General features: G+C 39.7%; 1 protein-coding gene across 1 annotated transcript in view; it reads right to left on the reverse strand.

Moving 5' to 3' along the window:
- The window catches only part of PLEKHG5 (pleckstrin homology and RhoGEF domain containing G5), a 98,506-nt gene that overhangs the window by 68,084 nt on the left and 3,722 nt on the right, over nt 1-26,700 (reverse strand). The window contains exon 2 of the mRNA XM_053451769.1: nt 23,740-23,816. Coding sequence (XP_053307744.1) covers nt 23,740-23,816 — 77 coding nt within the window. The remainder of the gene's footprint in view (nt 1-23,739; nt 23,817-26,700) is intronic.

Genomic DNA, 26,700 nt, shown 5'->3' on the forward strand with positions numbered 1-26,700 from the left:
GTGAGGCTTCTCAGCTATCTGTGGGGTGAGTCCCTCCAGCTGTAGTCTTGCTGGTTATACATCCACGCTGGATGGGGCATTAAGGGTAATTCTTTCCAGAGAGAGAGAGGGCACTTTGTGTCTGGTGGGAATCCCAGATGGATCAGCATACAGAGAAGTAAATGGGCTGAATTCCCCTTGACTTATCCACAGGGATTGCTGGCTGATCCTTCACTGTGCTGTGACTCAGGGAGGAGGAGGAGGAGGAGCATCCTTGGTGGTTTGGGGATGAGGAAGGCTCTTCAAGGCTCAGACCTGGAGCTTCTGAATGATTCACAGCAGAATGCTGATCCTGTGCTAGCTCTGGAGTCCTGGCTACTTTTGTTCTGTATTATATTCCAGGCTGGCTGTGTGTGCTGTGCTCATTCTGCCTGATCCTCCCCTGCACCCTCCCCTTCCACTGAGTTCTCATGGCTGGAAGTTAAACCTCCAGGGCCTTTCCTTGTGCATCCCTCCCCAGGTGAACAGTGGCTTCAGTAAACACCTGTTTGGGCATCATGTTTCTAAATCCAAGAAGACACAGAAGCCTGGCTACTCCCTGACATTATGTCTACTGGGTAGACTGTAAGCTCTCTTCTCCCTCTATACCACTATACCCTAAATGTATATATTTTATTATCAATTTTGTAAATTATTTTATTATTATTATTAATAATAATTTATGATTTTTTTTAATTGTTATTTGTTATTTGTTATTTTTCACCCGCCTCTATTGTAATAGTGCTATGGAATCTACCGGTGCTCTATAAATAAAACAGAGTGAATATAAAGTTACGTCAGATTTATTTTTTGTAAAAATAATTATAATAAAATAATTACAATAAATAATAATTAAAAATAGGTGAAGCATGAGATACCTTGGGCTTCAAGGGGGAAAAAATATCTAAAGGTGTAAGGGTGTTTGATGTTTTTTATTTTGCTTAGATTAATTAGGGATGACAAGGACACTTTGGGGGCAGATGTGAAATAAATTGTAATTTCAAGGGCTTGTACTGCATAGGAGACATCCCTACACTTTTAATGTATAGTTAGTTGGTGTTGGTACCTTTTTTTGTGCCATCCTAGGAAAAGATGTAAAGCTTTCGGGGCCTTAGAGGTCTCTTCTTCAGGGTGAAGATAGGAAGGAAAAGCTGAAACTTTTCATTTGGGGCAACATACAAAATCTTAAAGTCACATCAGGATCTCAGAAGTCTCTTCCATGGATGGAATCCATGTTTATACCCATGTGTAGCATCTGGAAATATTTAAGGTTAGGTTTGCAGCATTTAATGACAAGGCACTGATTTGGAAATAGCATACATTTTATATTTAATGTTAGCTCTAAAACTGTAATTTTCCGTTTTCTACCAGGTATTTTTAACTGCTCTTTCATGAGATGATGAAAACCCCGCATAAAACAACCATGTTGTTTAGAACCAGACAGGACTCGGAGCCAGAATTATATTTAATGCTAACGTTCCCATTCTGCTCTGCAGCTGCACGTTTCTAATTTAACCTTTCGTTGCCGGGACTCTGGATTTACCATATTCCCTTTGTAAACCTTTTGGAAGCGTATGGACTGGACATACATGCATTAATACACATATGTGTTCTTACTTGTATGTACTTATTTAACACATGCATATTTGGTGGTTTCGGAAACCATAACATTTTCTGCTATTCATCTCACTTTTCATTGGCTCATTGAGTAGAAACCTGAGGCTCCCTCCAGCAGAGGGTCTTCAAACCCCCCCCCCCCATTGGACCTGCCGCCCTGCTCCTTGTTGGCCTGGGCCAGAATATGTCTCCGGTACAAGGTGGATTTTAAGTTAAAAAAAAACTATTTCAGCCATGGAGAAAACAAGACCACCTGTGCTGATACATAACAAAAATCTTGAAATCTGATTCCTTCCAAGTCCTTGGGGGCTGCAGGTCGAGAACCAAAAGTTATTATCGCTCTGCTATACCGTTGATTTTTTTTAAACAATTAAGTTATAAATACTTTTTTCACAATGCCAGACTCAAACTGTTGAAGGTTTTTTTTTTCATATGAAAACAGTTCAGTTTTAGAAATTTGCCAAGTTTCCTTCACATTTTTAACATTCACAGATTTTGTTAGATTTAAGACTATATTTGGTTTCCAGACCCGTCCTTGACTCAAGCGAATGCATTCACGGATCGGTTAAGTAGCCTCTGGTAACCCGGCTCAAAGACGTTTTTTTTTGTTTTAGCATAAACACAATATTATTACAGCTTTCGCCTGTTACACAACCCCAGGTAACATGAAACGGCTACGGCTTTTTGGAGAGTTGAGATGTATCAAAACTTTGGAACTGTTCAGTGAAATCAGTTTAAAATAGAAACACTAACATTGGGTTTCCGTATTTGTAGAGCTGAGCCGAACACCGCTTTTCTGATCTTAGATTAGAGATGGGCTTAGCTGCTTTTTAGTTTCTCCTAATTATTCTGAGACTCATCTTATCAGTTCCTAGTCTTTCCATTGATGTACTAAGGGATATTGGTGGCCAAAAATCATCACAAAGGAATCATTTAGATAACCAAATGATGAACTAAATGGGATTACAAAACTAGAATAAATTAATTCCGTTTAAAAGGAATGGTCTTCAAAAAAAATAAAAATTTATATAATTTGGGTCATCATTCTGTGCTGAAAAAATACAGACGAGACCAAGGTTAGCACAGCCAGGAAAAGCTTGATAGCTTCTCTTTAAAGAGAAAAAGATCTCTATTTGTGCCGTAGACCTCTCCCACCCATAGGAGTCCGGAACTGTTCTTTTTATTTTTGTAGTGTTTCCATTCATTGTGTGCTAGTGCTCCAAAGTGACAAGTGAGCCCACTGTGGACCCCCAATCTTCTTCCTATGAAACCACGTTCCATTCCATCCCCATTCCATGGGGCTATGTAGTCTCTTTATTCCCTCCATAGGGTTATGTAGTCTCTTGATTCCCTCCATAGGGCTATGTAGTCTCTTTATTCCCTCCATAGGGTTATGTAGTCTCTTTATTCCCTCCATAGGGTTATGTAGTCTCTTTATTCCCTCCATAGGGCTATGTAGTCTCTTGATTCCCTCCATAGGGTTATGTAGTCTCTTTATTCCCTCCATAGGGTTATGTAGTCTCTTTATTCCCTCCATAGCCCATGCTAGAGGGAAGGCTCAATTTTTTAGTCCCACTCAAGAGAGAGGAACCGCTGAAGTCTTCAATGGCAGGTGGTGTTCAAAAGGCCAAATCATCTCCCGCAGTAAAAGACTTCAGTTACCAAACTACACTGAAAACAGACCATGTCAGAAATCTATATGAATGGAACTGAATCAATAAAACTACTAAGAAATAAGAATAATAATAATAAACGTGTGAAAACATACTGAGTAAGGAGGCCAATGGCTCAATTGTCTTTAAGGAGAATCCCAAGTGTCTCCAAAACCCCAAGTTTGTATGAGATTAGGCCAACAAATAACAGGAAAAGTTTAATAGACTGTCCATTTTAATACATGAATTCACAATAAAATGTAATAAATACAACCGGTTGTGTATAAAACAAATTATTCTTGTACAGTGAAAAAAAAAAACAACGTGTTTTGCCGCGTGGCTTCTTCAAAGGTGAGAAAAGAATAAAACAAGCAATTTCTTAATGAAAAGGTGCCAAATAGAGGGGTTTTTTTTAGCGTGATAAATATTTGTTGTGCCAAATGGGGAAAAAAGCGTGTTCAATAAGGACAGATGTCCTGGAAATTATAAGGCAAGTCCTACGGGCAGCAGTTATATGAAGGATCCTAGCGCAGTAACGAGGAGATGTGCGCGGGGATTACTCTGGGGCTGCTAAATAATGTAATGCAAAGCTGCCAAACTGCGAGAATAATCCCATATTTTTTATACATAACCGGTCGTATTTATTATTTTTTAATGTATTTTATTGTGATTTTTTATATATATATATAAATTCCAGTTCTGTTACCAATACTTTTCTCGGCGCTGACACCACTCACACCACGTTCTGTATTTCTCTATCTTTAGTTGGTGTTAACAGCTGTTTTTATTCTTCTCATTTCTTTCTCTCTCTTTTCTTTCCCCTCACTGGCGCAGATCTGCTCCCGATTCCTCCCACACCTTACAGAAACGACCCAGGACACGCTTTGTCTAGCGAAGGATTAGTCAAGGTTCCCTTTTCCTACGGACGAGACACCGGTGTACACGCTCCTAGCCGCACCTAGTGAGACACATGCGTGAGTGTAAAAACGGGGGGGAAAAAGGAAAAAAAAAATGTACGAAACAAGTGAGAATGCATGACTAGACAAACAGAGAGGCTCTGCGTGTTGAAATACTTCCCTGCATGTGGGATGATTGTTATGAAAGGAAAATCAAAGCCCCGCTGACATGCCAGGACTTACAGGATTTTAATTGTAGACAATAAAACCCGGTTAAATAATGCCTAGATGAGCCCGGCGATCAGTCGTCTGCTAGACTTGAAAGAGCCTGCTTGTGCTTTCAGATAAATATACCGTGGTATGAAATAAATAAGTACGTTTTGAATAGGTAAAGGAACTCCTTTCCTCCGAAAAAAAAACAAGAAAAAAAAAGAAAAAGAAAAGAAAATGTGTATTTTTACAATAGTGTGATAGCCTGCAGTGTCTGGAAAAGACAAGCCAGCGATAGCCCAAGTAGGTAGCCTTAATATAATTATTATTAATATTATTATTATTATTATTTATTGATTTAGCGCCATCATATTGCGCAACGGACATAACAAGCAATGCATCAAGAAACAATTTTGACCGGTAAGGAGTACACTGAGCTAAGAAGCTTACAATCTAGAAGGTGTTTTTCTCCGACCCAAAACATTCCAAAGGAACCGTGGTATATGTTTGTGCGTGTAACAATATCATGACATCATAGTTTCCGTCATAAACATTTTGTTTTGTTGTTAATGTACGCATGTAACTTGTGGGGAAATATTTCCACCGTTAAATGGCGCAGTCACAATGAAGTCATGAAAACAAAGCAGGAACTTTGTTGTCCAAACAGATCGAGCAGATTGCACGTGACCTGGTGATGTCATTTACTGGCACCGTAAAAGCCTATGTTATATGTAAAAATATACTGTATGTAAAAATAAATAGCCTGTTGCTCTCTGATTTCCAAATCTATTAATCACTGAAAGATCAATCAATCTTCTTCTTCTGGGGGCCACAAGCCTCTTCCTTCTAGACTAGAGGTCCTCATTCCACCAAAATGGGCCACTGGGCATGCATGTGATGAATCGGCCACTACCCTTTCTTTTTTTATCCTCAGCCCGTTCCTGGCTGTTACCCCATTTTTTGGGGTCATGTATTTGGTCAGGAGATCATCCATTACATCATCAAGACCCCTCGAGGACTTGGTGGCCACTAGGCACACGCACGGGGAAGGATTGGGGATTAAAGTTAGGTGACCGGTGCCATTGTGCCGTCCACCACTGGTACCACCCCGGGTCCTCTAAAACCATCCATTCCACTGAAGCGTATTCTTTTCTACTGCCCCCCATGTGGCAGAACACAGTGCAGAGAGAGGAGATTTGTGCTAGGCGGTTACAAAGGGTTAATTCTCATATCAGTCACTGTACTGATGTAAAAAATTTCCATGCCTGCTCTCTGTTTCCAAGACGACACTCTGCATCTTCGGGATTAGTACATTAATTTTCTGTTTTCCTACTGTATATTCTCTCGAGGAGTTACCGTAAGCAACAAAGCGGACTCTTCCAAATCCGTTCCGAACTGATCTGCGCATGCGATGCTTCTCCCCAGTTGTTGATCCTCTGTAACAGTAACCGAGGGCAACAATGTACTTTAATGGGGTGAGGATTTTGGTCTATCCTATTATAGCCCTTTCATGTGTATGTGGAGTCCATCCAGGATCCAGCCATTATTACTTTGCAGAGAACCCTTGGTGATTACCTTGCAAAATGACGCCTGTGATGTCATAATAATCCTTTCTTCTTGACCATAAATGTTCCAAAAACGTTGTATATGACTCAAAGATGATTTATAATTGTTGCTGACTTATCTAACCATGAGCCCATGCCTGGGGAAGTCCCAAATTTCAGCAAAACATGTCCTGGTACAGAAGTGCAATCCGTCAAAAATGTTGGTGATGTCAACAATGGCAACATGGTGGACAACCAGGTCACTTTCCTCAAAGCTAGGTACAGACCTTCCTTCTCTTCTCAGCCAAAGGCCAACAGAAGGGCTGGATGTTCTCTGTCCTTACTCCTTACCCAACAACCAACCGTGTAGAAAAATAAAAAGTCTAGCTCCAATTACCAGCAATTGTATCAACAGTGAACAGGCGCACCTTACCCCAAATCAGGCAAACACACCGAACTCCACAAGCATCTATAGGGCCAGGTGTTACCTTCTCATATACATGTGATCTGACTCAAAAGACAGACCCACAACCAAGCAACAGACATGAATTTAGGCTCCTCCACCATAGAGACTTCCAAACTTGCTAATTAATATCTATTATATTATAATTGCTTCTATTCTACCGGGAGGGTATGTGCCACTCCAGATCGGGTGTCACGGTGCGTGGCCATGCCTGGCTGCACGCCACGTGAGCATAAAAACATATCGTGCGGCTGCACTTATGTCATCAGACGGCTACTGGCCTTAAAATGCCATGGATGCCTCATCATCCCCCGTCTGGTCCTGCAAACGTTCCTCCAGCAATCCTACTTTTATTTTCTGCAAAGCCACAACTGTTTCAAGTTTTGGTGTTTTTTTTCTTTTACAATATTATTGTTACGTGAGTCAAGTGAGTTATGAAGCGAAAAGTGATACATTGTGTCCTTATCTGCATGCCTCCACCTAGAATTCTTCCAGCGCATCGGTGACTCTGGACCTTGTCAATGCAGACAACTATTTTTAGACGTGCCTATACAGGCATAGGTTCAGGGTTTTTTTGCTGGCTTTTGTTGCATTTTACTTTTTTTCATAGTCTAGGCACTCCTAGACTAGAATTCCTCGCTCATTGTGCCTAGAGAGACAACAACTTTGGGGGTTCAGAACCCTTGTGCAGAAGACGTTTGACCAGCATTTTGGGAGTAGACAACATTAATGGGTAGGGTAGATCTGATATGGTGGTTTGGTTTCCCTTGTAACAAAAACTTGAGTGGCTTCTGAGGGAGGACTCACTGCAGGACAGGCTAGTCTTATTCTCATTAGCATTATTTAGGGTTCTCTCTGGTTACCATGATGCTTTTCTCTTACAATGCGCCAAGGTCATTTTCCATATGGAAGTAGTATAGCCACAGTATTTATTCCCACCTAGGCAGGACTGGATTGGGATTTACCTGCTGTGCCAGGTGGCCAGCGTGGGTCTGAACCTCGGCTTTTGGTGAAGACTCAAAAGGCACTGCTTACAATAACACGAAATTTGAAACAGAAAGACTGAAACTTGCTTTGACCTTGAGAAGCAGGAAGGTTCATACCTTGTGATAATGGACTGGGAAAGAGGAATACAGTTCATGTTCTTCATGGTAGGGGCAATTTAAGAGTGGATTTTTCCTTCAGGGGTATATTTCCTTTTTAAGTTTATAAACTGTGGTTTTCTTAAAAGTATCAAGGACCAGATGTGAAAGTGTAGAGTGCCAGGTGTTTATTTTAGGAAAATTTCCTGGTCTCTGGAAATATGCTTTTTATGGCTCTTACCAGCAAGGAGCCAAGGCATTTTATAGTGATATAATATTCTCAGTAGACATAAATCACCTTATGGCCTGTGATATTTTAATGGTCCATTTTATCATTTTCCAAGTCTATTCGGTGGATAAACCTTTGAGACCAGCAGATGCCTTTTGTGGCTGTGCAGCAAGATTTGATATGAAAACATCATTCCCCGCTTGCTAAGTCAAGAGCTTTCACATGCACACTGTGACATTAAATAAATAGCCGATGACTTTTGCCAGCTGGGTAGTCATATCTTAAGGGGTCCTTTCCCCTCCGAGACCTGAGTTTTTTTTCTATAATTCAGGACAACCCAAGTGCAACTTGGTTTCTTTGCTCTGACCTTGGAGTAAGAACTTTCTCACAGATCTCATCGTTCTGCTGGGTTCATACAAGTTGGGTCCTTGATGACCACCATGGAGCAGCAGATCGGCAAATGACTTGGTTTCCTCCAAGATCAGCTACCATTGTTGGCCGATAGAGTTTCTCCTGATGAGGGACCATACTAAGCTCATCTGACAAATCCACCAAGGTTTTATGCAAAGGGAATCAACAGCAATTCTTGCATCTAGAGCATCTTGATCAATGCCAGATGTGTCGTGCTTTAAAACAACATCCGTGAACTTAGCGATGGAACTGGTAGAGCCACAGAGGAACCCCAGGTACCCAATCTTCTGGGGGCCACAAGCCTCTTCCTTCCAGACTAGAGGTCCTCATTCCACCGATGATATAAACCGCTATCGTTTATAATATCAGCCCATAAAGTCTACCCGCTGTATTATTAACAGTACTTAGACAGCTGACATAATTATTGGGACTGGTTTCTTCGTCCCTGGTAGGAATCATTGTTTTTCACATGCGCTCTTCTTCTGTTCATTCCTAATTGTTTTGACGCAAAGCCAAATGAAATCTGCCTAGTCATATGTAAACGCTCTCCTCTCGTCTGTACATACAGACTCTTTTCATTACGGGAAAGATTTCTTTCAGAGGGCATGCATTTATCTTAACAATAATGGATGCTGGGCCACATTTAGTATTTACTTAGATGCATTTCATTTAGTTCCCCCATTCAGCAAACACACAGAGCCTGAAGTGCTATGTAATATTATTCTACTGCAAACCAAGACACAGAGCATCCGGTTTATCCGGTGTATTTAAACATCCAGGTGAAATATATTATAAGGGTTTTTTTTCATCCCAGCAATTTATTAGCATATAATATTTAAGAATCACATTTGTGACTTGTTTTAAGTATTTTATTATTTATTATTATTATTATTATTTTAAGAAGAAGGTACTCGGACTCACTGTATTGCTCTATACACATGTTTAATAATAATATTAATATTTAAAGCCCAGCCATGTGAACTAATCAGAAAACATAAACATGATATCCAGTAAGAAGGCTGAAACTAGGCATTAGATTAAACGTGACCTCGCTTGCAGAGCATGTCTGTGATTTAGAATTTAGGATTTAGAACGCCAGAGCTCGTTATCCGATAAGTTCTTTTGTCTGTCTGTTTCTTCTTGTGTTGTATTAAAGGACATGGTTGGGACTGAGGAGCCTTCTTCATGTATCCCAGCTGTCAGATACAGTATGTTTGTATATTTAAATCTGGCTACCAAAGGCCCACCAGTACTTAAAGGCAAATTCTTGGGGGTGTCCTGAAGTATCATTTTACCCTCAATACTATCTTTAGTAATTCACAGATTTATTAAAGATTATGGGCTGTTGGTGGTAAACTCATCAGCTGATGGAGAAAACTCGCAAGAACAGAAATGGGAAACATCTGACGAGATGACCGTTGTGCGCTGCCACCTGCTGTTCAATGCGGGTACTGCACGAGAAGCCACCAGCCTTTGTCATCCGCACTGAAGGGACGCAATTCACTAACCGGGGTGTTGAACGTTTCAAGTTAACTATGAACTATGTTCAGGAAGAAGGGTTGAGCCGACCGGAATGAATGCAGAATTAAGTTGGAGAGGTGAAGTTCGAGAAATCTCCGCCTCGCCGAGGTTGGACCTTCCTGGGTTTGTGTGTCGCTGGTTATGTCAGCGTGTTTGTCTGGGCGCGTTAGCGTGTATGGATATGTTAGCGTGTAAGGGTATGTTAGTGTGTGTCTGGGTATGTTAGTGTGTGAGTTGGTGTGAATGTCACTGTGAGTTCCTGGTTGTGTAAATGTGAATGGTTTTGTTAGTGTGAATGTCTGGTTGTGTTAGTGTCTGTATGTGTGTGTTAATGTGAGCGTCTGAGTACATTAGTGTGTGTATGTGTGTTGAGTGTCTGTGTGCGAGTAAGTGTCTGGGTAAGTGTCAAGGCCAAGCTCTGGATCCACTTTGGTTGGATGATCCTTTTCACAACTTGCCCCATTTCTTCTCTATGAAATCACTTTTCCACCTCCACTAAATAACATTTCTACACGAGAGGTGATGAAATAGATGAACTCAGAAGAGTTAAGTGCGTAAAATGCAGCCGGGTCATTCTTTAGTAGACAGACTGTTTAGAGAAGAAAGTCTGGTTTCCCGATAATCTTATAATCTCTTTCGCTGTCTGTGGCTGTCTCAATGTGTGGCGGCGAAACAGAAAACATTGCTCTCTTACTTGGTACTTTCAGTATGTGCAACAAAGTATAGAACACAATGATTTCAAAGGAGGAGAGACGTTATACCTGGATGTCAATCTAAAACTAGGAGCTCAAAGGCTTAGATTTAACATGATGTTTTACATTACAGAGAAGGTGGTTGATTGGTGGAACAACCTCCCAGCAGAGGTGGTAGAGGTTAATACAGCGAGGGAATTCAGACATGCATGGGATAGACATATGGATCCTGAATCTAAGACTGATTAAGATCTACATTAAAAAAAATGGGCCAGGGCCCAATGGGCCAAATTGTATGGGAGCAGAACATTGTAGAATGGCTTTAATCATAGAAAATTAACCCCTTGTATCTCAGTTCACTTGCACTGAAAGGTTTTAGGACACGGGTGCTTACGTATGCGGCCGAGTATAAAAGTGGAATCAGTCCAGCGAAATGTAACGGCAAGTGCTCGGCGATGACAGCCAAGCCGGTAACCGGCACAGCTTTATGAATCAGGGAATGACAGATGGAATGAAGCTATCGAGGTGTAAATGCCAACAACGAGAAGTATGCCGGAGCCGGCAAAATATTCAGCGGCTCAACAGCAATATTACTGTTCAGTAAATGGCGCTGGATAAACACGCGCCAAGCAGAGAGCGCTCCTACTAAAGAAAACAGAAAAGCCGCACAACTTCAAAGCGGATGAAAAGTCATCGGGATTCCTGGCGCTAGACGGTTTTTTTCTGAAGATACTGCGTTAAATGATATTAAAAAACGGGCAGAAATCATAGAGAACCCATTAAAAGCAGCAGGGGGTCCGTGTCGCAGAGAAGTGGGACAACCTGGTAATGATGAGAAATGGATCTAAATCATTGGCGACAGGGTTAGTAGAAGAGTCAAATTAAGAAATGCAGTTGCCGTACTGCAACTTCCCCGGGGTGGAGATGGCGGGGGGCGCACAATGAATTTTGGGCTTCCTTGGCATTACAGGAGGATTCATTCCATACCTGCAAGGGGGCAATTATGCTTCAAAGAAGAAGAAATGTTAGGACATAGTCTAAAACTACAGGTTTTACCAGAAATAAGTTTTATTTTAGTGAGAGGGTGGTGGATAGGTGGAACAGCCTTCCAGCAGAAGTGGTAGATGCTAATACAGTAAGAGCCATATAGTATATATGGGATGGGCAAATGGCTATCCTCAGTCTAAGACAAAACCAAGGACTGATTAAGAGTCTTTAGGGCAAACTAGATGGGCATCAAGACACAAACCTCTCTTTCCTGCCTGTTTGACTGGTTCCCCCAACCATACATTGTCACGTTTTGTTTTACGTTTTCAAAAGCCGCATAGGCAGGTTTTGTACCCGGCCCGCTGGCCAACTGATGTATTGGCTCAGGGTTTACTTCTGACCACCGAGACCGGCAAGCGAGTTATCAGTAACATAGTCGCTCTTTGACCGCTTCCCTGTTTTGCAAGGAGTCCGAGGGACATTACCCGTCAATATTGTATGTCCTGGCGGTAACCAAGTATCTTCCATCTCTGATAGAACTGCAACTCCCATGATGTTCTAAGAAGCTAAGTAAAGCATTGTTCCCAATGCCGTTGGCTGAGTGTCGTGGGGTTGGAGTTCTAAAGCAACCGCCTCTTTATAGAGATATCCTTGAACACTGGAGAAATCTCTATGCATTGCGTCCTGGTATAATACCGCATTAATTATTTATGGGTTTATTGCCTAATGTTGCGGCACGCGAGTCTCCAAAGGTTCAAAGTCGTTAACCGGTGCTGAGTTATTTAAAGGCACTCCGTGTATGAATTAACATGAGAGCAGTGTATGTATTAACGTGAGAGCAGTGTATGAATTAACGTGAGAGCAGTGTATGAATTAACGTGAGAGCAGTGTATGAATTAACGTGAGAGCAGTGTATGAATTAACGTGAGAGCAGTGTATGTATTAACGTGAGAGCAGTGTATGTATTAAAGTGAGAGCAGTGTATGAATTAACGTGAGAGCAGTGTATGAATTAACGTGAGAGCAGTGTATGAATTAACGTGAGAGCAGTGTATGAATTAACGTGAGAGCAGTGTATGTATTAATGTGAGAGTAATTGTTGAGAGGGAACTGGGGGTATTAGCGCTACGGAATATGATGGTGCTATATAAACAATAAATAATAATAATACATTTACAGTGTTTCCCCCCACTTCACTAAATATAATAAAACAATAAATAATAATAATAATACAGCATTTCACCCCACTTCATTGAATATAAAATAATAATAATAATAATAATAATAATAATAACAATAATGATAATAACAAAATAAAAAAATAATAATAATTATAATAATACCGTGTTTCACCCCACTTTATTGAATATAAAATAATAATAATAACCATAATAATAATAATAATACAGCGTTTCACCCCACTTTATTGAATAAAACAGTGACTATCTTCTTCCCCGTGATATAGGAAATTGACACATCAAATACACTGAACTAAGCATGCTTTGCTGATTTCGAGCTCATTAATATCTAATATTTTTACAGCACCTTTTCATTTATGTCACTACACCGGTTACTTTATGGCTATAATAATAATATATTCCTTATAATAATAATTTAGGAAATATTTAAGCCATTTTCCCGTAGCCTTTTACTCAAACGACCCTCTTGGAATTACATTTTCTTTAATCATCCTTTTCTTGCTAGTTTTACCCAGCTGTTTTAAACAGGGCTGAATGGGTTAAATACACAAAAAGTCAGTATATAGCGCATTACAGGCAGGTTATCATTCTACGGCCAGTATCATACACAAAAACATAATAAATGCTTGCATTCCGGGCACAAAAAAGCAGAATTAACGACAAAAGAAAAATAGCCTAAGGAATGTTGACTTTCTGTAAATTATAAACGAGATATCATTTGATATTAAAAGTACAAATAATTGGTTTATGAAACTTATCATTTCCTCCCCAAGGAAAACAAGAGAATTCCAGCTGTCTGCCCAACGATAAGAAGAGGAAAGCAAAAGTATCAAAAATGGCGGAAAAATCTCCATAAAAGGATGATCCCGTGCACAGAACTGATAGGAAAAAAGAAGATGCACTTTAACTATTTCAGTTTTCACCATATTCTATAAAATTAGTAAAGTGGGGGTTATAGGGCTCCCAGCATTTAATCTTTATTGCAGTTATTAGAAGTAGTGTAATTGTTCTTATCATCATGATTTATTTATGTAACCCCAATCATTTAAGGCAGCGGGTATAATGATAATAAATCTGAAGACAGAATGGCATAAAGGACACTAATACCCCTGTGTCTGGGGGCAAGATCAGCCACAATGGGTAGAGTCTGGGTAGGCAGGACTAGAACCAAGTCAGTTCCTTTTCACCTCTTAACCCCTTCATGACAAAGCCCGTATATGTACGGGCTCCCAATGCATGGGGTTTAAGGACAACCCATTGTCCTTAAGGGGTTAATTTGCTGCTTAGAAGCCTACAAACATCTGGCGATGGCACCTGTAGGTAAGCAGCAAAGGAGCAGCCACCCCAATCCATAAGTCAGTCCTAACTTCTAACGTTAAGGCCAAGTAGGTCAAAAAAGGTCAAATTGGGACACGATGGCTGAAGTTAGCCGGAACTTGCCAAAGACAGCTCATCGGATTCATTTTGTCCCAACGGCTTCATTGGATTCCCTCTGACTTCACATGGACCTGATATGAAGTCTTCATCCAACCCTGCAGCTCTGTATGAACTTATCATGGTCCAAGAAAGCCTGCTGGGTTCAGCCGTCACGTCCAGAACATTTCCTCCCTTCTATTCAGCTTAGTAAATGCCCTAAACGATAGACCTCAACTCAAGAACGAAGTTGGTTTAATTATTAGACCTTAAACGTCAAATAACATTTTCATATAAATAAGATTTTCGGTCTTCTACTAAAAAAAAGAAAAGTTCAAAGCAAATTGAAACCATATTTATTATTACCCTATTCTATTTATAGAAAGAATAATAGCCCTTTGCTAAAGGACTCATAATACTTGGAACAAGAGCGCATACCTATCCGCCGAATAACGGCATTTGTAGGCTGACTTTTATGTGGAAATGTATTTTCATTTAATACCTAACCGAAGAGACACCGTGCTGAATATGTTTCCAACAAAATAACGAACAAGCTGCAATTATTCGCCCCTTCCACGGAATAACAAGCACGTATGGCAGTAATTGTAGCAGGACAAGTGTTAAGAAGTTAAACAATGTTCCAGGGCTGAGCTTACAGAAGTTGTACACATAACCTTGTTATCCTAACAAATAGAATGAGCATAGTCCCAAGTGCCGGCTCGTTGACTTGAAGGACATGTTGGGTCTTCTGCTTAGTAGGAGGTGGGAACAGGGTCCAGGTACCTTCATTCAGGAGTGGTAACAGTACTCCCTTACTAGATCTTTACATTCTTCCCGTGGGGTAAGGCTTTCCTCCTCTTCCTAATTAAAAGCCTTCACTCATGCTGCCCCCTACCTCTGGGACTCATTCCCACCGGACCTCCAGCATTCACCCTTACGCTCAACGTTCAAGAAAAATCTCAAAACCCAATACTTCTTGAGAAGCATACCATCTTTGTAGCAAGAACTTACCTACCGCTAACACAAGCTCCACACCACCTCTGGGTGAAGCACAGCTTTCTGGGGTCTTAGTTTTCTTTGGCCATGACCACTCCCCACCATTACGGCTGCCTAGGACTAACCCTGGCCCTATGCATGGCTAGCCCCACTCCACACACTGGCTAGCCCCACTTTCATGCGCCGCTAGCCATGCCTCCTCGCAGAGCCTCCCTACCGTGAGAAAGCTCCGGGTAGCCTATCCTATGAAGCTCTCAGAAAATAAGCTCATCTGGTGTCTCCACTCCTGCAGAATTCAAGCAACACCTCTAGGTCTAACTTTCCATGGTCAGGGCATGAGCATAGAAGAATTAACCAGGACCCAATGATTATGCTACCTAGCATCTCTGACAAAGGTGAGGGTCCCGGTACTGATCACTGGAAACCTCGCCGGGCCTTTAAATTGGTGCAGAAAATGGGAAATAAAAGGTGCTTTGGATGAAGGTCTAGAGCTCCCAAGGCAAAAGTAATTTCCGAACTGGAATACTTTACAAAAATCTCAAAACTGTCACATGGTGTTTTAATAGGCATAACAGGAGGATTTTCGATCTACCTTTCCTGCTTCCCTCTTTAAGTGAAAGCCATATTGATTTCCAGTTTACTCCCATCGTTTTATTTCCCTACTCTCTTTCATCTCAGCCTGCCCTGCCTCTCAAACAGCCCCTGCTTTGGGGCAGAGGCACATGGAATGCAGGGTATTTGAGTATTATTGACATGCCTTGTAATAATTGGAACTTCTAAATATTTGCTAGACAATTAACAGCAGTCCCAAATGAGTCTATTGTACACTGCCACCTAGTGGACTCACGTGGAATTACCAGTCTATTGTAGAGAAAAAATTGTGCGATGAAATCTGATAAAACCCTAATTTTTGATGTACAACTAATAAAAATATTAACACAGATATCAAGTACATTTAGTTATATGCTGTTAATGTATTGTGTAAGGAGGAATGAAAAGCATCTGTTTTTATGTAATTAGAGAGATTATAATGGTACTTTATACTGAAAAAACACACTGTGACTGCCATGCAGTACTTAAGCGCTGGCGTCCACGGCATTCTGCTTCACAGGTCAATAGAAAGAGAAAAATTGGATTAATTAACAAAGTAAATTCTAATCAAGTTCTCAGCCAAGCTGCCAGAACAACACTTATCAAAATCACGTCAACGCGTTCAAGGGTATTGAACAAGCTGCTACCAAAGATTTAAGTCCTTCATCTCATTAAGAGAAATTAGCTTAAATACGGATATATTTTTAGTACCCTCCCATAAATAGTTTAGCAAAAAAAAAATGTGTAGGTCCCCCTTTTGCCCCCCAAAACAGCCCTGACCCTTCGAGGCACGGACTCCACTGACCTCTGAAGATGAGCTGTGGTATCTGCACCAAGGCGTCAGCAGCAGGTCCTTTGAGTCCTGTAAGTAGCGAGGTGCGGCCCCCATGGATGCGTCCGGGAGCCGCGTGTTCTCCAGCGACGCACGGCCATCCACGTGATGTAAAAGAACGTGATTCATCAGACCGGCCACCTTCTTCTATTGCTCCGTGGTCCAGTTCTTCTGCTTACGTGCCCATTGTAGGCACTTTCGGCAGCGGACAGGGGGCAGCATGGGGACCCTGACCCCCCATACACAACAATCTGCGGTGCTCTGTGTGTTCTGACTCCTTTCTATAAGAGCCAGCATTAACTTTTTAAGCGATTTGAGCTCCAGAAGCTCGTCTGTTGGACTTGACCGCACAGGCCAGCCTTGGAAAGAACACATTTTTTAAACAATCTACTATGTTTTAAAAAAAAATCTGGGTTTTATTTGGGAATTTTCATATTTTGTAAATATTTGGCACATTATAGAATTCTCAGTTCTATGGTTTTACACCCCATAACCAATCAGTAGTCTTGAAGCCACTTTAAAACCATTTTTTCCTTTTCTATGCATTAGAATCTTCCTAAATTTCTATACGCCCCTAACTTTTTAGCTGCAACGTGTTTCGGATGTTTGCGCCCATTTTTTTCACTCGGTGTTTAATTTAAAACTGACTGTATAAACATTTCTTTCTGTTGAACCCAATCAAACCCGGCAGACCGTGAAGTGAAAATGAGCTGAAATTAAACAAAGACTAATCTCCGTCATTCACAGCTGAACAGCAGCCCGGGATGTGTCACGATGGCTTCCATAACCCTGCGGGCTCTATGTTTTTATTCCAGAAATATTTAAAGGGAACCTATCATTTTAACTAAATCAATTTACTAAAACTACCTATAATCATTTGTTATTTATTTATTTATTATATATATATGTATTTTTTTTTTAATTATTTTTTTTTTATTATTATTTTTTTTTTTTTTTTTTTAAATTATTATTTATTTATTTTTTAATCAATGGATATATTTAGTTTAGGAAACCTGAGATATTTGTCTGAGTATGGCAGAACTAGCATCTATCTAATTCCAATTACCGGTAATTAATACCTAATTAATTTCCGGTTCTGAAGTTCTCTACCTTCTGCTCATTCACCTTTTAGCAAGGTGGCCTGATCCAATCGAGAACAATTAGCGTGACAATGTAACAAAAGGGGAATATGAGGGCGCTATATGAAACAATAATAAATAATAATAATAATAATAATAGTAATAATAATAATTCATAATTCATGACATCATTTCATGACAGGAGAAGCCATTTAGATCCTGAGAACGTAAAGCATGGAAGCTAACATAGTATGGGTTTTTAATGCGTATTACATGGTGGGGTTCTGGCTGATTGAACTATATGGATAAAACTTTTTAATATTTATTAAAATCAAACACCGTCTGTAGCGCTTTCTCTTCCCTCTGGCACCTGTAAGCGCTGGCGGCTCGTGGCTCTTCACCATTTGCTCCTTAATGGACTAATCCGTGGTTTCATCGCATCTAGTATAACAAAATAGTTTGGTTTTCATGCAAAACGGCTATTTCCGTGACACCGAATCAATTATAATTCTCATCTTCAAAATGTTCCGAACAGATGTAAGGTAGGAGGACGTACTATACAGAATCCTTCGCACTTCGTCATCACAGATGGTGATCTCTTATACAATTATGTATTGAACGGATAATTACGTGAATTACTAGAATATGCTTTATTTTCAGTCCAACTGGAGCCCTTTAGTGAATGCCATTGAATGATGCTGTTTGGTTGGTTATTTGCGCATGGTAAACGTCAGAGTTTGAATCAGTTACTTAAACCAAAGGAAGAATATATTGGGGTAGGGAATGGGTCACTTCACGGGGCGCCTCGCTGTCTGTTACTGCACCGAAAACACACAAACATGTTAAAATAATGAAAAAAATCCTTAATGTGTTTACCATCAAACTAATAACTATTCTACGTCCACTGTTATTTGATACTAGATGTAATTTCTTTGCAAAGAGAGTTGGTCACTTTGGAGCACTCAACGGCCAAGTGACAGGAGAGTTTTAACGTTGAGAAATGCAAAGTTATGCATTTTGATTCAAGAAATGAATATGCGCACTATACCACTAGATCGTTGAATGAAAAGGACTTGGGAATAATTGTAATTGGGAATAAATTTAGCAACAAGGCAGAAAAATGTGAGTAAAAGATGTCAGTCAGTGAGGTGAAAAAAAAGAGATTGCTGAGAAGAAGACTTTCCTGTGAAGATCCTCCAAGGCCCAAAGCTTCTTAGTCTGCCCTTGCAGGGATATCCCGGGTTATAAGGGCCGGATTATTTATAGTTGGTTGATCCAGAGAGAAATCATAGTTATCTTTGAGACAAGAAGGAATATTTCCTCGGGAATCCCTTTAATGAGGGTTCTTTGCCTTCTTCTGGATCAACACCAGAGCTGAACTTGATGGACTAAGCATAGCTGGAGCTACGCAAAATAATTAGCTCTCTCGTACTCAGTAATATCTTTTAAAGGAAGGATATTATCACGGGACACCAAAGGGTGTTCTGAGTGTGGCTTAAAGATATCATGGTAACCAGAGAGCGAAAACTCTCAGTAACGACAGTATTGGAAAATAGTGGCTACAAGCCCTTTATCTGCAGGCCTGGAGGCCGCCATTGTTATCAGTCTTGCGACACAAACACTACACTGAGTTGATGCTTTATGGCAATGCTAATGAAGTCTGTTCCTATATAGACATCCATTAGCCAGAAGTGATAAGGAGTCGGGGTGTTTGTCTAGTAGATCGGGGTTCAGATAACAGAGAGAGAACTCATAATAATGGCTGATTTGCAGCTGCCAGAAAACATTATATTATGGGGCAAAAAACAGAAAAAAATAAATATTTTTGAAAACGTATGGTTAACGTGATGTTTGTTGTAAAGACTTTGCTAGAAGTTCCCCTTTACGATACCGACCAACGAATTATGAGTTTAAGACCAAACACCAAATTCACTTAACAGCAAGGGTAATCCAACCAACATAATAGAGATTTTATGTATCCTTATGATGTCATTCGTTTAACTCGTATGATGTCAGTGGGTTTGCAATGCTTTTATCTAAAGAAAGGCTGTTTTGCATTTGGCTCCCTGCAACGCACCTTCTCTTTGTTAGATGAGTTTATTCGGAATAATAGTGGTCAATATAAACTGGAATCCCAGAAAATGCCTCTCTCTCTGTTACACGAAGAGTTAATACAAACTTCTAAGTCATTTTGGGAAAACGTAGGATGCGTCCAACATGGAAAACAAAAACACAGCTTCAATATTTCTGTAAAACTCATAAAAAATTAATAAATGCAGAACCTACAAGCAATTTACAACATAGCCAGCCATTATTTTAATTAGAAATGCCGTTATATACAGTATTTGGGAATAAGATCTGGTTATGAACCAATCGCCAATCATCATTTAGCTACAATGGAAATAACCCACTGTTTTAGGAAAGTTTTATTGTAAAAAGCCATTTTTAAGATATTATCTTAAATAGTAATGTTTAACCCTTCCAAAATGCAAGAGGAGCGAGGAACATTTTTACAACCCTCAGGCATCCGTGAAGTATACAAAAAAATACTCCAGCGGCCCCGTTTTCTTGTATTTTGAGTTTGTGAAAAATAATTTGTCATTAAATACGAATTCCGGGACACGTTTGCATTTTTTCAGCCCTTACCTTTGAACAATCTGTTTTAAAATGTAGGTTTCGTCCTGTATGGACTCCCAGGGGTTGTAAAGAATCCTCTTCCATATTCCAAATGCTACACAGCTCGATGATCCCTTACAGGATAACGAAGACTAAATCCCCGAAGCTTTACAATAACGGTAAATTAGATTAAGTCTAAATCTTACTCAACACTCGGTTCGGGTTAACCCTTTGTATGTAAGAAAGGGCAGCTGCGTGTTGTTCTACAAAGTTTTTCTTTGCCCCTTTCGGCACTTAATGGGTTAACAGAAAGGTCTGTAGGTGCCAGCAGCTGTACTATGAACACAATGGAACTATATGAAAATATAATATCGACGTTATGTCATTCCAGAAGGGCCAACCTCTAAAGAAATCTATTCTTGCCATCTTCAAGGCAGCCTCTTTTTGTTTACTTTGTTAACTTTTGTTTGTAAATAGAATGTAATAATGATAATATTTTTCTTTGCTTAAACGATTCCATCAGAGCAGTGAGGTATTAACTCTGTCACTCTGTCACACCCCTTACTTCTGACATCATATCCCGGTACCCCACTTTTAAAGCAAGTGTGGCATAGAAGGACTCGGCTCAGCCCTCCACAGGATTAATGGGCCGGCTGGGGGGGGGATCAGTGATCTCTCTTTTAAACGTCCCATTGAGTAGTTGAATTGTTGAAGGTAGAAGGGCCTAGGCCAACTAGAGTATATCACTGGATCAGAGAAAGAGACCTCTGAGGTCTTGAATGCTTATTTGACTTTGTATTACTCTTTCTTTTGGCTGAAGAAAAAGTATCAACTTCTACTAAACACCTACGACGATAGCGGACGGTGCATGTCAGCATAAAGTGCAAATAAAAGTAAAGAAACTAAAAATAAATATAAAACATTGTTGATATTTCATGGGGAGGGATCAATAATGAGTATGCCCATTGGGGAGGTAAGAGTGTATTACAGGTGGGCCCTCTGGGGCCACATTCTAATAAAACAGTACCCCAAAGACTAGGGAACCACCCAAATACATACATCACTATATGTAGCGGGCAGTTCTCAGCATACTTAACATACATTATTTCACAATGTCTGACCCACACCAGACATTTTAAACAAAGAAGCCCTGACGCACCATGTTCACCGGGCTGAAAAGCAGAGAATGTTCATAACCTAGCTTTGATTCGTCTGTAGGTCATGAAATCTCTTTTAAACTGGGTTTAAAATAGTAAAAAATGTGAGGTCAACCTCAAAAATTGCATCAAACTTATCACTGCCTCCAAATTTACATTGTGTTTTCAGCTGAGGTCTCTAGTAGAATTCCGCGCCGATTCTAACGAAATAATTTCCTGGGAACATACAAATTCAGCTTAGAGGACATCCTTCCACCCCAGCACCCATTTAAGCACATCTAATACCTCCTGGATTTAAACAGGTGGTCTACGCCTCGAAGGGAAATCATACACAAAATATACTCCTGATGTATTTAATAATGCTTGTGACATATTACTGACGGAGTTCATCACTTTACATATATTACATGTAAAGTGGCACGGCAAGGAACCTGCTACAAAGACAATACGCCTTCCCCAGTAGCCTCCACCATACCATGATCCACCTACCGAGTACATGGGGATGGGGACTTTCAGGAGATATCAGGAGGGTCTGGTAGTCATGAAAGTCCTGGTCAATCATCAATTGCTCAATTTTATGTTTATGGCTCCTTTAGTCAAAAGTCAATATGTTTTATTGGCCCAACGTAGAAAAAAGATGCTTTGAGGACCCCAGAGGTCCCTTCTTCAGTTGGTTTAGTGGCAAAAAGCTTCGGAGAAGGAGATTATGGGGAAAACTGTAGAGAACGCTGTTGAGATTTAGGACAACTTCAGAGAAGATGAAGAATAGGGTGCTACGGATTTGGTCTCAGACATGACCGTTGGGCATTTTAGGAGTTTGTGGTTATAGGAGCTTTGGAGAAGAAGAGAAGCAGCAGGTTAAGAGAGTTATAACATAGAAAAATGGGGATTATAGATTAATTTAGTTGAGCTAAAATAAAATAAAATAGAGTTGGTGATGTCGTTGGAGTTGGAATTTAAGGAATCTGTAGTGAAAAGAATGGAAATGAGAGATTGGAGATTAAGGCAAAAACAGAGATTAAGGACACTGAATTTGAAATGTGGGAAATTTCAGAAAACTACAGTGAAAAAAAAACTCTATAAAGCAAGACAACACTTGGAATCTTAGTTTTAGCCAGAGAAGACAATGATTGTTTTTAACCCAAACCACGAAGAGGCCTTTTGGACAATCCAGATTTTGATCATTTTTGTTTACATTCAACTGTAAACATTTCCCCCCCCAAAAAACCCTTCCTTGTCCTTTCATCGTCCACTTTCCCATTCTTCCCAACACGGGCGTTTTAGATAATATGTATCTCTCCAGGAGAAACTCGGAAACCAGAAAAATCGATGATTGTTTTGCGGTTCAAAACACTTTTTAAATAGATAAATAATAAAAACGTTGTAAATAAAAATGTTTTTGGCTTCATGTTGTACAGAATTACAAGATAAATTACCAGATTTTCATGATAAAGTCCCTTTAAGCCTAAGTGCATTATATTTTGACTATACAGGCAGTAGAGATAACGCATGCAAATAAACAGTTTGCTTGATTTTTGCATCTGGTTTATGTAGAGTTATCTACGCCGAAGTAAATAGAAAATCTAACGTCCTTGAGCTCTGGCTCAAAAGTCATGTTTGGTTTTTTTTTATCCCAAACAATAATATGGGTTATACTTGTAGGCTACAAAGCATCAAAAGCAAATATCTGTCTTCATTTATCAATGATACGAAACTTGGTGAAAATGGAAAAGAGTCATGGTTTGGTTGACAGCAAACTAAATATTCTTCATGCACAGCAGAAGAGGGTAAGGGTAGATGTACGAATTCTATATCACCAGTAACAATGGAGTTGATAGACATTTCACCCCAAAATGTCAGGCTAGCGTCCCTCATACATTACTCCTCTTCCAACATTATTTAACTATGGCATCCTTACATAGAAGATATTATCATGTTATAAGGCAACCATTGGTTCTTCTGGGCTTCAGAGGCATAGAAGTTCAATTGTGAATAAATGTCATGAATTTAGGGTTCTAGAACCCTATAGTATTATTTGGTGTAGAGTAGCAATGTAGAAGAATGACAGCACTTTGATGTGTTTGACGTACCAAGAGATTGGGGCAAGCCGAGCCGATGAAGGGTAAATGGTTGGAATACCAGGTTTGTGGTCATAAGAAGAGGATATTGTGGTCTACAGATCAATTATAAAGAGTCATCTGGAAAACCAGTTCTCCAAAAAGTAATCCAGGAGAGAAATATCAGACATCACAGGGACATGCTTGACCAGTACCACCAAGCGATGACCTCATGGCCCATGGAGTTCAAACGGTGGATTTACCAAACAAATGTGACTACACACTGACCTGTGGCATATGATATAGAACGTATGTTCAACTCGAAAGCCATGCAACCACATTGTCAACACATGTCCATGGGGACAGACACGGAATGGGGATGGACCAATAGGAGAGACACAGAAACAGCCACATGATCAATTCAACAGTGAGATACATATTGAAATATATCGGAATAATATTAAAGATTATATGTTACCTTCGTCGCTCTTCTTTTATCAAGGCAGGCTGAGCTTTCACAGACCAGAACGTTCTCTTCTGTTACAGCTTGTTCATCTAATGAATGACAAAGAAAAACCTATGACTTTTCTATCATTTTTAAGCCTGTTGTACGTTTTTGAATCTGTGTCGCCATACTGATTATTTGATTATGACATAATTAAAATTAAAAAGGATTGGACTGGTACTGGAGAAAGTGTGTCGATCTCCATGCCTAGAAGGGCGAAGGAACCCAGAATTACTGGTGGGAGAAGTCTTTTGCCGATGTTTTAGAAAAAAAAAATGGGAAAATGACACTTGTTGCCATGCAGAACTTTTTGCAGAAAAGGGTATTTTCTGTCCAAAGTCTCTGTGGATCATTATGTTTACGTAAAGTGACTTAACAGAAATAACAGACATTGGAATCACCCAGAAAAGTTTTGGAAGAAAGAAAAAAAAGAAGGAAAGTCAGTTATTCACAAACAGCCCCAAAGAAAACAGATAGGAACCATTCATCCTATTTAGCTGCTCTTTTTTTTTGCTTTAAAAACTCAAACCTTAATCAGTCGTTGGTCTCGTCTTAGATTCAGGAGCCGTATGCCTGTCCCATGCATGTTTAATACCCTCGCTGTATTAAAATACAATTTATTTTCCATTTCTCGGTAAAGTAAAATTTATTTACATCTAAGTCGTGGACCCTCTAGTTTTGGGTTATGATCTCATTTCTCCTCCTTTGAGATAAACCTCTCCTGTACTTTGTTAAATCCCTTTAACTATTAAAATGTTCCGATTGCCTCTCCTCTCTCCCCCAAGCTGTACAGAATACGTCTTTCCTGATATTTTGTATCCTGCAAGTCTGAAAAGAAACTTCTATATACTGAAAAAATGCATAAAAAGGAAAGAACACGCTTGGATACGGTGAATCTGTACAAATATTGAAAGGCGAGTAGGGTACAGCATGTACAGAACATAATGATTACGTTAAATCAGCGTTAAAAGAAAAATGAACTAAGGGACATGCAGAGTATTACAGCTTCAAATGCTAGCCTCTTTGGTCTGAATCACAAATCACTTCGATGTTTGGCTCCGCACCAAGGCTGGATCTACGCTCTGTAGCTATAGAGAAAGAGATTCTGCTTATTAATTTATAATTTCCATCTAATACACTTAACTCATTTAATACCATAAAGAGGTCAAACTCATTTGCAGTAAATTTTATACAGTGCTTGTACAGCGCTTCGGAATAGGATGGTGCTATAATTATTGTTATATTTGTATATAATATAATAACTTATATTATATATTATATATAATATATATTTTAACACTTATATATTTATTATAAATAATAAAACACAAAAATTCAATATAAAAGTATAGTTACATCAGTATATATATATATATATATATATATATATATATATATATATATAGTATTATAGATTAACCCCGTGATGGGTGTGCAGTGCTTTATAATAAATGTGATTTTTCATGTTAAGGAATAATATTTCGGTAACATTACAAGTTAGTAAAACTAAGAGATTCAGAGTCAAATACGGAAGTAAGGATTGCCAAGGAGCTGCCGATATACTATAATAATCCTATATTTTTATACGGAAAACTATTCTTTAATAAGAGGTTAATCTAAGTGAATAAATTATATTTTAGCTAACGGTATCTGTGCTCAGATGCAGTAAGATCCTTAGCCCTCCCGCTCTGAATGATCTGATCGCAGTCTTTGTTGCATTATATTCTCAGCTATTTATTTTATTGGTTTATTCTGCAATAAAAGCTCGTTTGACTCACCCATTGATTAGCAGAGGCTTTTCCTTATTCCGTCCTCTTGCTTAGAATGTTTTAGTGGAAGAGAAAACAGAAACGGGGAAGCTGAAATCATTTCTCATGCGAATTCCCGGTAAAGCCTCGAGATTCTCTAAGTGCAAATCTGTTTATCTCTCTCTCTCTGTGCCCAAATAAAAATGGAGCTGAAGTGTTGGAGCTCTGAGACAGTTCTTCTACCGACTTTGATAGACAGTGAAAAAAAAAAAATAACACATAAAAAAAAAAAACCAACATAGCTTCTCAGCTTCTTTAAGGACCTCCAACACTCCAAATTGTAAGCGGAAACAATACTATGATTTACTTAAAGCTTACTCTGGACCAAAATAATTTACGGAAACTCACGATTAAAATCAAAGCAGAAATGGCAAGTTCTAACCGTTAAATAGCAATAAATTGACTCCCGACACGCGAGAAACAGACCACTTGATACAAGTATTTTAATTATGACATCACGCTGCGCACAAGATGCGGTGAGTTATGATGGTATGCTCGGAATTATGAATGTATGTTATTCCATCTTCATAAACACAAGGGCCAGAAATAATTCATGGGGTAAAGTAACTGACATAACATCCTAAAGAGATCAGCTGAGATATTTATGTTAACGTTAAAAAATCAAACAAAGATATATCACCCATTTTTTTTATATAAAGCAGCTTTAATCCTTTTACTGCGAGAGGGCCCAGAAGGAGACTGAAATCATTGCCCAAGTGATAGAAGTTGCCTCTTTTGTTGCAGTGATCAGTGGTGGGGTAATAGGGGCAAGTTCATGGGTATCTACAGGATCGGGTAAGAATGGAAACCTGCCTCTTGTACATTACCCCTCCCCCGCAGAAAATTAAGATTGATACACAGAATTAGGAGCATTAAAGTTGAACTTTCCAATTGCCTGATAGTACTATGCGTTACGAGGGGCAAACCTCATTGACTTTACCCTGATTTACCTATGCAGGACTGGCTCAGCTGCTTTTGGCATGGCCAACCATAGTCACACCTGGGATTTTCTCAGCGCAGGCTACCAGGAGCTCTCCCTCTTCTGGGGGAGTGGTTAGCTGTCATGTGGGCGGGGCTCTCTGTGTATAGGGTCTTGTGTAGAAGGGACGGTGGGCGGGGAGTAAGC

This window comes from Spea bombifrons, chromosome 12, assembly GCF_027358695.1.
Source record: "Spea bombifrons isolate aSpeBom1 chromosome 12, aSpeBom1.2.pri, whole genome shotgun sequence".
Taxonomy (NCBI): domain Eukaryota; kingdom Metazoa; phylum Chordata; class Amphibia; order Anura; family Pelobatidae; genus Spea; species Spea bombifrons.